Genomic DNA, 12,113 nt, shown 5'->3' on the forward strand with positions numbered 1-12,113 from the left:
AAGTTGCATGAAACTCATTGCCACTCTATTTAATCACCATTTGCAACTTCATCATTTCACAAATTATTTAATTAATATCTGTATAAAATGTTGAAACGCCAAATACTCAATGACGTCACTGATACAAATAAGTTCAGAAAATAAATTTAAATTAAGAAAAAAGCCACAAGGGTTTTTGGGTACAGCATGCATCAGTGCACACACACTGTATTTAAATAAAGGTATTATGCGGGCACTGTATGAACATTATGAATTATGAATATTATTAATGTACAAAATATATTTAAAAAAAAATAACATTAACAACTTGAACTCCCTCGACCATATTTGAGGGAAGGGAACGACCCACCCCAGGACACCGCCACTAGCAATAACATTATTAAAGCGAGCATGCTGAAGCCTGCTCCAACAACTGATCCACATAACAAAATTATGAATGTGTTCTATGCAGTACCCTTGTTTAAATCTTAATTGTAATTCATTATTATTATTATATGTAATATTTTATAAAGAGTATTTAAAAGCCCTTAACGCAATTCATATCGAAGCTTGTTAGCGTTAAAATAATCCTTTCCATTTTGATTTCATTCGTCTATCTTGAAACTATCGATTTATTATAGGATTTGATCTTGTTGAGAGACGTTTCCATTGTTATGAACATTTAAAATTCATATAGGTACATATTATGTATTGGCTGAAAGCAGTCATTACTTTAAAATCCTTAAATTTAGATCTGAACTACTCTCTTAGGCCGAAACTATATACTTTGTTTTTCTTTTTGCGGTACAAAATTAGATACAATATCAGCAACATTATCTATAATACGAGTATGACATAATGCTGTAAAATTAACTAAAAAAAAAACAATTTTGGATTTTCAGTCTGATATGGAACGAACTTTTTTAACTAGGTATGTAGCAGAAAAGGGCCCCATTGGAGCTTGGCATTTAACGTTATTCCAAGAAAAGCAGAGGCTTTTCTTGGAATAACCTAGAGTAACCTAGGTGCTCGGTCATTAACATTGTTTGTCACTCGCCCAACATTAAGTAAAGTTAATTTTAATACAGTTCATTTTTTACAGTAAAGCAAGGATTAATAAACTATATGAACATCAGCAATATCTTCAGACGTTCAATTAATGTGTTTTCTGTGCCAGCTCTGAAATGAGACCAACACCTGCTCGCCGGTTATCTAACATATATTGTTGTTTTAATTGTGAAAACTAAAATTACAGCTCAGTGCCTCGAATCGAGACACCGAAGCCTCTTTCACTCGATACGAAGACAGAAGTAGTTGAGCGTCCTTCAGAGGTGACCACTTCGGAGTGGAGCGCGTCCGACACCTGGCCAGCGCTCCCCGAGGGCTACTCCCACATCCGCCACAAGATCGACGGGGAAGTGCCGTCCTCCAGTGACTCCCGAAACTAAATGTTCTACAAGTTGTTGATAAATACCCGTGGACCTTGAAGAAGTACCCATTAATTATTATTATTATATATGGGAGGATGTATATGACACGGCACCGTTGAGTCTACATCTTGGTTACATACTTAACAAATATTTATTTTTATTTAACATTTTCACTTAATTAATGGACGCTATTCTGGTATTAATTATAAATTATGATCGTTTTCCTAAGTTAGTTAGGTTTAACACCTCGTTCATACTTATAAACACTTATCAAAAAGTGGTATTCATTATTGCATATTAAAGCTAAAATATATCTTTTAGAAAAACGTAATGTGACTTTATAAGAAAATAGGGACTTCAATAAATCTACTTTTAGCCCTCAGTAGTAAAAAATGGCCGACGTCAGTAAGCTGTTTCTTATATGACGTTTGAATTTTGATAATAGTCATTTTATAATAATAAACTAGCACATTAATTTCTTTACATTGTTGAAATAATTAGCTTGTTTAAATTGATCAAGCAAATGAACATTAAGATAGACAAGTTTTTATCTGATACTTGCATCCCCTGGTTGGTGTTCTGGGGACGATGAAACAGTTTTCCTATGAGTAAGGCTGCAGAAGTATGATAACTAGATTAGTTAGTGAGTAAAAACTAACTAGCAAAATAATTTAAATCATTCGTAGGCACGTAATACATACCCGGCTGTCAGGAGTTGTCAGGAGCTTGCAATGCTCTGCCGCTGTGTCATATAGTCGTCGGTATTGTTAAGCGCCGCACACCTGCCTCTGCCTCACCTGAGAGCTACTGAGGTGATGTAATCAACAAGTAGCAATGCAGTCTATATTCACGTGCTACGTAATTTTCAACTCAATAGCGATTTATTTCTTCATAATTTTTGCTACTTACCTCTATAAATGTATAGGTATAAATCACATTTATTGATTTTAAATTTATTTAGATAACTTTTTTATTATGTTACTATTACGTATTTGATTGTAAATATTGTTATTAATAGTATACTCGGTGTAGTTGTTAGACAGCTTCAGAGTTGCGGTAAAAGGTGGCAAGACTAAGGAAGCGCACATTAATCCCCACTCATTGTTATGGGGACTGCGAGGTTAACGTTACGCTTCGTCACTAACGTGTCATGATATCCCTCATCCAGGTATATTTATACTTTCAACATGGTCAATCAAAAGCTTCGTTTGCATAGCGATGAATTCGTGTTGACTTTACCCACACCTAAACGAGAACTACAACGTAACACTGTCGTAACTCATAGCTGTTAAGGAACAATGCATGGGACTGGCTGAACAGCGATCACTCTAAACTGAGATATGACGAGTGGTGACAGTTGGCCCGGCGTATTAATAATATTACAGTCCCGTCTACGATCGATTACATAGCCAGTCATGTTTTGGTAGAATATTAGTTCGGGCAAGAACTTTATTCGTATTTTGTATACAAACAATGCACATAAATTCGAACAAATATTTTGTCCTCATTTAGTATAAACGGCTAACAATGTTTTTTTATATATTTGTTTATTTTATCGTGTGAATAATTGTCGTTTTAATTTTTATTAATCAAAGTTTTATTCATTTAATATTATATTATTACATTCATTTAATATAGTAATTTTCAAATGTGTAAAATAATATAATAATTGACCTATTCATTAAGTATAATAAATTTCATAAATTCACATCAAAGACTAAGTTGGTATCAGTGACTATGGACATTCATAATGACGATGTAAATTAACTTTTGAACAAATAGTCCTTTTAAAATTCTGGTAAAGGTTGTATTTAGCTTCCGGATCTATCTACAGATATTATAACAATATATAATTTTATAATAAGTAGATATTTTAAATATCGCTTCTAGTATATAATTGTAGGATATGTTACAGTTGATTGTTAAGCTGGCCATCCACGATAGCTGCACCAGGGTGGCTTGAGACGACTTGTGGTTGGGCGCCAAATGTCTACTTTGCCCACGATGTTTGTTGGTCCACTCCGAGCGGCGCGACATTTTGTATTAGAAATCTACACTCTTACATAACCTGTACGGAGTTTTACATTTACGAATCGTATGTCACGTCATTTGACACGAAAATGCCATTGTGAATGGTCAGCTATAAGGCGTTCTGACTTTCGTCCGATTCGAATGGATGGGAGTAACAATTGTAGATATTCCGTTAAACTTGTAAAGTTATTGAGGTAAAAAGGTGCGGAGAAATATGTGTATAACATAGGTGTGACATACATATCGCCTCGCACACACACCATCGGAGTAGATCTCTTTGTATTTAACATTATCTATTTCTTCGTAATAATGATAATAACAAAGTATTCAATGTATTTTATAGCAGTAGGTCGGTAGGTGCACTCTTCCCCGAGACTATTGCCACAAACACCATACCGCTAGACACCATAAAATTTCTAATACTTCTCCTATTGAATTCCAATTTGAATGGTCTGGCTACCGAATGAGCTTGCCCCTATGAAGTGTTAGGGTGACGGACACACTGCGCTCATCACACTGAGACCGGCCGGGCGCGTCTTGCCGTGCGTGGTGCGTCCTGCCGCATGCGTCACAGAGGATGGCTCTCAGTGTCAACAACTTCTGCCCATTCCGTCACCAATTAAAAAAAAAATTACAATTACAATATACCATAATGAAATGAATTTTCTATGTTTTGTGAATAATAACTTGGTAATTTCATGCCACTTCTTCTCACCTTTTCCGAAGTGGTGGTAATTGGTAAAATGTATAATTTTTGACTCGTATGTAATTTCTTCAACATAAATGAATAAAGTGATTGTGATTTGATAAGTTCTAAAAGAAATAGTATTCAGGACTTGGGATTATAGCTCATTTATTGTCATACAATACCAGGAGTATTAATCACGCGTCTTAGAAGTTGATTACTACCTGCCTTATCCTGCCGTATTTTTTAAAATATTATATTCATACAATGTCAGACCAAATTTGTGTCAGTGAAACCTAAAAGAATAATAGAAAAATTTAAAAACGAACCTGAAACTTTAAAACCAAATAGATTCAAAATTCTTATTTCTTTACTAGTTAAATGTTATAGCGAAGTGGTATCGCCCCATCTACATTTATTAACTAAGAAGGGTAGTGAGGGCCCCGTTGGCTGTACTATCTACACGTACCCTAATACGTCTCAATTCATATTTTTTAAAATGATGATTATGCATATGATAAAGGTAAATCGAACTGAAACTAAATAAAAATCTAATATCGTGGGTACGTTCATTAGTTGATGGGATAATCTTATGGTTTTATAAATAATTAAATAAACGTACATACTTCTACTTAAGTAACTAACCTAAATGTTGTTGTCAATGTAACTATGTGTAAATAACTCATTATTTGTTAAATGTTATATTCTTCATTAAATATTGTCTTATCATCAGTATTGTGTTTTTATCATGCACAGAGTGCTCTTACCTCATAAGTATCTTAAGTGGGATGGAGTTACTTTAGTAGTCACTTGCACTACGGAAGGTCTTCCAAGCTGGACCAAGCCGTACTTGGCCGTAATGACAATAAGTTACGATTACTTTAGTTTGAACGCCATAAAAAGAATTTTATTTGAATTCAAAATTCATCAGTGACTAGGATTTATGCCTACGATTATTTTGCAATAAGAATAACGGCTATCAAAACCAATTACAATCCAAAAAAGTGATGTTTAAAACAAAATATGATAAAACTTTGAATGAGAAATGAAAAATTTTATGATGTCGCTAGATGTCCAATGTTTTATTATATCAATCAATGACGTTCTATACATATGGACATATCATTCACAGTCTGATAACAGAACGGCAAAAGTGTGCTTAAAGCCAATGTGAGCGCACTTTTCCCCTTAAAAGGCATAAAAGGCATTTATTTTCTTAAAATTAATTTCTTTAGAATTCTTCTTGATGTCATTTCTAATAACTACTAGAGTAGTATCTAGTACCGCTTCGGAAACAAATGGTGCTCTGAGAGAGAAGAAGCGGCGCAAGAAACTCTCCCATTCATGCATTCTTTTTTTTGCGCTCTTTTCAATAAAAATGTACAATACGGTACAGTCATTTCTATCGCTATAAAATAATCACAATCTAGTCCCAGGCTGTCCGATCATTTAGATATTCAGCAGTGGAGTAATAGGATTTACGACAGAGCCATTTTTTTATAAAACATTTAAATTTATTTATAGATAATGCGTGAACAGCGGCTGGGACTTTATTGTAGAAGTGTATACATTTACCCTTAAAGCTATTATGTATCTTATGAAGCCTACTAGAATTAGTTACAAGCAATCCCTTATTTCTAGTGTTATAATAATGAAAATCACTATTAAGAGCAAGAAGGTGACGATTTTTGTGAACGTATATTAAATTTTCATAAATGTACTGAGAATGAACAGTCATAATATTTATTTCTTTAAATTTTTTTTTGAGAGACTGTCAGAGATAACCAGGCTGATACATAGCACGAACAGCTCTCTTTTGCAGGCAAACACATAATCAATGTCAACAGCATGACCCCATAAAATAACTGAAGTACACTAATCTAGCGGTCGCAACATTCGTGTACTCTCTAATCTTTCTAACTGCATATGCCGCAGAGCTGAGTCTATCTTCTAGATGGGCAATATGTAACCCCACTGAAGCTTTTTATCGAACGTGATACCCAAGAAGACCGTAGTGTCCACAAGTTCCAATCTCTGGTCATTTAAAAGGACGTTGATTTGTACCTCCGCTGTGTTTGGTGTAACGAACTGTAAACACTTTGTTTTTTACTGTTTAAGTGCAGATTATTCGTCTTTAACCAACGCACTATCTTTGAGAGTGCATTGTTTACCTCGTCATCAATATCTGCATGTCGCTTCACTTTAAAAATAAGTGAAGTATCATCAGCAAACAATACAATCTCATGGCTATCATCTACCATAAACGGTAGATCGTTAATATATATAAGAAACAAGAAAGGACCGAGAATAGAACCTTGTGGAACACCCATTCCCACAGGTTTAGCCGAAGACCGTTTGCCATTTACATCGACTATCTGAACTCTTTCGCTTAAATATGATTTTAACAGTTTTGGGCTCTATTTTTCACTCCATATTGCTTTAGTTTTAGGATTAAACTTTCATGGTGGACGAAGTCAAATGCTTTAGACAAAACACAAAAAATGTCCAATGCATCCTGTGACTCTACCCAGGCGTCAAAGATGTGTCAATGAGTCTAGTACCCGCATTAATTGTTGATAAGCCCCTAGTGAAACCAAATTGATTTTTGTTCATTAATTTACAAAAATGCATTTTAAGCTGTTGAAGCAAAAATTTTTCAAAAAATTTACTAAAAACATGCAGCACAGAAATAGGTCTGAAATTAGCAGTATCAAAAGAACTGCCGATTTAAACAAAGGTATAACTTTGCTGTATTTCATGAGGTCAGGGAACACACCCTCATCTATGCATTCATTAAATATTATTGCTAATTCAGGTGCTATAATGTCAAGTATCTATTTTACAATTGGTACAATATACGGGAATTAAATACTTATGGTACAATATTATTTACAAGTCCCCAGACAAGACCCGCTAGTCAGAATAGGACAGATGAAAAGACACTATCAGAAATGTATAGACATAGCAGTCGAAGGTTATTATGGTGTTATTTGTGGCATGTGCCATATTTCGGCTTTGATTTTGTATGAGGTGCATTGTATATATGTATAGAACGTCATTGATATAGTCGCGTAGCAACGCTTCGACGTATATGACGAGAGTTGTCAAACATCATCGTGCAGCAACGTACATGACAAGAGTTGTCAAACTTCAAGACATTGATAATTTCAACAGCTCCGTCAGCAATACTCGTAGCTTTAGCGTAAAAGTGTTTACTTTAGACGCTGTAGACCCGGGTTCGATACACCTACCAGTGTATGGAATTTTTTAGGACATTACGTCTACGAGTGAATGTCAGAATTTTGCACTTAGACGCGTATAATTCTAACTGATTTTGAAGGCAAATAGTGTTCAAGGCGTTTCAAGTCAGATTACAAAGACATAGCATCAGATAAGGATGTGATTTTCATGTCATCCGCAAAGCATAGAAGCTGTGAGTGATGTGGGGGGGGGGCACCTGTATATGTCGTTTACAAATATTACAAAGAGCAAAGGGCCCAAAAGGGAACCTTGTGGGACGCCACTAGGGATAGGAACCCAACTAGATATAATAGCTGTTAATGACCACTGCTTGAGTTCGGTTATAAACATATGATGTGAACCACCGCAATAAATCACCGCTGATGCCTATCTTTTTGAGTTTATCAATAAGTATACGATGCTGTATCCTGTCAAAGGCTTTACTGTAATCAGTGTAAACTACATCCAACTGGTGACCATCAGCCATAACATCGGTAATACAGGAATTAAGGAGAATTAAATTTGTTGTAGTTGACCTATTTTTTAAAAATCCGTGTTGTTGGGAGTTGAAAGATTGTTTTAAGGCAAGACTGACCTGAGAATAAATTATTTGTTCGAAAACTTTGGATACTATATATAATTTCGAAATAGGACGGTAATTTTCAATATTGTTTTTGGAACCATATTTATGAATAGGTGTAATAAAGGCGCGTTTCCAGATGGTAGGGACATTGCCCTCAGCTAGTGATCGTTGAAACAGAATTGCCAGAGGGACGGCTAAAGTACTAGCATAATTAATTAAAAAGATAGCTGGCACATTGTCTGGACCTGCAGATTTAGAGGGATCCAAATTTAAAAGAAGATTTTTTATTCTACGAGCGTCTACCTCAATATTTGATATGGATGAAACTTTTTAATTATCTAAGGTATTTAGAGAAGTAGCAGTAGAACCTGCAATAAAATTGCTTAGAAAGAAGTCAGAAAAACCATTACATATATTATCACCGGAAGTAGGCACATTATTTCGATATAACATATTATTTGGAAAATAATGCGATTTTGATTTATTTTTAAAAAATGACCAAAAGTTTTTTGGGCTAAACGTAATAGAAGCTTCAACTGACGAAATATATTTACTACAACATTCTTCTTCTAAAGTTCTAACTCGAGCCCGTAAATACTTAAAAGCTTGTTCATCGGCCTTATTTCCATATAATCTAAATTTGTTTATGTTTCTCTTTGATTAGTTTTTTAAGACTCGAAGAGTACCACTTCGGGAATCGACCATATGAAACAATTTTAGAAGGAATGTGCTCGATGATCATTTTACTACATACTTCATACAAATAATTAACTGCGTCATCGAAACTCCTAGAGTTTAGTTCGTAATACCTATATCGCGGAGCAGAACATGATACCCGACCATCAGTTTGGTTTCAGGACTGCTCACTCGTGTCCCCAACAAGCCCACCGACTCACTGAGTATATTCTCAAACGAATCCAATACCGTACAGTTACAGCGGCCGTATTTCTCGATGTCGCGAAAGCTTTCGACAAGGTATGGCATAACGGCTTAATCTTTAAGCTGTATGAACTTCGTATGCCAGACAGGCTCGTGCGCATCATACGAGCCTACTTTACTGATCGAAGCTTCCGCTATCGAGTAGAAGGCACGTTATCCACGCCCCGACCCATCAGGTCGGGAGTGCCTCAGGGCTCAGTTCTGTCCCCGACCCTTTTCTCACTTTTCACGAGTGACCTCCCGAAGCTTCAGAAAGTACAAATTGCACAATACGTAGACGACACGGCTTTTATTATGGCGCCACTCGGGGGTTCCTCGCGACTCATATAAGAGTGCTTCAGGCCGCCGTTAATGAACTAGGAGACTAGTTCAGAAAATGGCGGATTGAAGTCAATCCCTCAAAGAGTGCAGCGGTACTCTTTGGTTATACTAATAAAATAAAATCTTTGGCCCCTATACCTATTGTTAAATTATATGGGACCCTTATTCCGTGGGCCCAACATTATAAATATTTAGGTGTTACGTTTAACAGTAACATGAACTTCGCAAAACATATCAGCACGGTTTGCAATAGAGCCCGGTTTGTCCTTAGCCTGTATCCACTTGTGTGCAAGCGAAGCAAACTACCGCTTAGACACAAGGTGACATTGTACAAGACCATCGTACGTGCCATTATGTCGTACGCAAGCATCGTGTTTGCCCACGCGCCGCCGAGCCACTTGAGGCGTTTGCAAGTGGTTCAGAATATATTCACGCGCACGGCCACCGGAGCGCCGTGGTTCGTTCGTAACGTAGATATCCATTGCGATCTTGAGCTGCCGACCATCGCTCAACATTTCAAGGAGATATCGCGACGCTACTGTGATAAGGTGGCCGAGCACCCTAATAACCAAGAAAGAAACCAAAACCAACACCAAGAGGTGAGGGAGGCATGTGCTTACACTCCTCTAGACCACAGTCTGAACAAACAGAGGCGACCTCGACACGTACTAGTCGACCCGGACGACTATATTACGATTGGGAACGCGACACCAACACCATCACCAACACCGACACCAAACCAACCACACCGCCCTCGAAGACGTAGGCGCGGCCGTGTACATCAAACCGCTGCCACTCGTCACTTGACGATTTCCAGCGGCCACAACCTAATATAATACGATTGACACACATTGATAGAAGCCCGACGAGATAGTCCTCGTCCTGTAATCATTTAACACTACTCACACTCACATCACAAATCACACACCTACAATAACACTACAAATAGTCACACACTTACATACACTCACACATACTTACATACATATATCACCGCATTCGCCGGCGAGTGCGAAGTCTCTTCAAACCTAGAGTCCACTGGACTAACAGATATATTAGATCGTTAGTGATCTTCTCTCCATCCATCCTAGTGAGCAGGCGGTCCGAGGTTCGAGTCTCCTTCCGAGACGCCCCGCGCTTGTGTGCTACATTTTCGGCCTCCAAGGCCCCCGCCCGGCTTCGCTGTAAAAGCCTTCAGGGCTATCAGCACAGTGGAGGTTTTTAGTCGGTAGGGGGTGTTTACACCCGAGCCCGACATATGGGCCCCGTTTCGGGGTCTTCAATACGTAAATGTATTTTACTCATCTCGAAAAAAAAAAGTTCGTAATACCAGTCCGTGTTCTCTAATTCGCAGATTATTGAGGTATAGCCCCTTCATTGAAAAACGTCTTAGTAAATGGATTAGTAAGCAGAGGTTTGTATACTAAAAAAATAATTTTTATTTCCTAATATTCCTAGCACCATGATGGTTGTCTATGGGCACAAGAGGATCATGACTAAAATCAGCCACCTGTACTGAGACGTTTGACAAAACTAAGTCGAGGGTAAGGCCGAAGTTACGCACACCATTGAATTGATAAAGCCCTAGAGAGGTCATCTCGTCAGTCAATAAGTACTCGTCATCAGATGATACGTTGGTAGGCACAAATGAACCATCGGGACCCGGTAGCTAGATAATATTGCTAAGGTTGAAATCACCTACTAATAAATATTTATCGTCCGGATGGGCAGCAATAATATTGTAAAGATTGTTTAAATAATTTGACAATTGCAGAGAGAATGAGTTTCCCAGGTTTTGAGTGCAAATATAGACCACTTAAACATGTAGATTAACATATTGTAATGTAATCCATAGGTCTTCTGCCGAAGAGCAGAATGCGGGCTATGGCCGGGCTTGTAAATCTTTCCGCGTTGCTATTAGGACGCCGCCACCAAGGGTCTGACCCCTACTCGAATAGTCACGGTCACGGCGCCATACTGAATACCTGGTATCGAATAATTCACCGTCACATATACTATCCAGAAGCCAAGACTCAGTTATGATAACAATATCAAATTCCTGTGTACATACGTTTCTATAAAACATATTAGTCTTATTCCGTAAACCCCTTGCGTTTTGATAATAGATAGACATATCGTTCAACACGTCTTTAGCTATTACTTTAGTATTCACCATTTATAAAAAATGAAGCAAAAACAATCAAAATACAAGTTATATAAACAAAACGATAATAAACTTCCCACATATCGTTATAAACAATGCAAGTGAATAAATAAAGTGATTAAGCTATAACGTTGAACAGGGTAATTAGCGAGCCGTAGGTATAATAAAATACTTAATACGCACAAGCAAAGCAGTAATATCACAAATGAAATACTAATACGAAGCGCGGTCACGCGGTATAAAAACTGGTTTTGATTGCGAAGACGCAAGACGTGCCAGCCAGGGATGACAAATATTTCAAAGCAGCTAACATTTTTTAATAACAAGAATTGATTAAACTGAAAAATAGAAGTAATGAGTGCGTTCACATAAACCGAAAGCAATACAGATTTAAAATAAGCTATGAATATTTGTTTAAATCAGTCTCATTGGTTATAACTTTAACAGGTAACTCGTCGTTTTTGCGTATATGGATCTTGCAGAACTTCACCCACACATATTGATATCCTTTCTCTTTGGCAAATTGTTTAACTTTATTAAGCAGTGTTATGCTATCAGCTGTTAAGTGATCGTTCATAAATATTCGCTTCTGGATTCTCACCGCGATAGCTTAGATCACCTGTAACTATAATTTGTTTCAATCTTGCCGCAGCTTAAAATCTTCCTTTACATATCGGTTTAAGAAGTTAATCACAATATTTTTTTCTGAAGAATTAGGTGTTGGAACCCTAGACATGTAGT

At 37.0% G+C, this 12,113-nt stretch overlaps 1 protein-coding gene across 2 annotated transcripts in view; it reads left to right on the forward strand.

The window, feature by feature from the left end:
- Positions 1 to 4,860, forward strand: part of LOC126978751 (protein Teyrha-meyrha-like) — a 44,493-nt gene extending 39,633 nt beyond the window's left edge. For both annotated transcript variants that reach the window (XM_050827798.1, XM_050827799.1), the window contains exon 8: positions 1,235 to 4,860. In XM_050827798.1, the coding sequence (XP_050683755.1) occupies positions 1,235 to 1,427 (193 nt within the window). In that variant the 3' untranslated portion in view covers positions 1,428 to 4,860. The remainder of the gene's footprint in view (positions 1 to 1,234) is intronic.
- The last annotated feature ends 7,253 nt before the right edge of the window (positions 4,861 to 12,113 follow it).

The sequence above is a fragment of the Leptidea sinapis genome, chromosome Z, assembly GCF_905404315.1.
Source record: "Leptidea sinapis chromosome Z, ilLepSina1.1, whole genome shotgun sequence".
NCBI lineage: Eukaryota > Metazoa > Arthropoda > Insecta > Lepidoptera > Pieridae > Leptidea > Leptidea sinapis.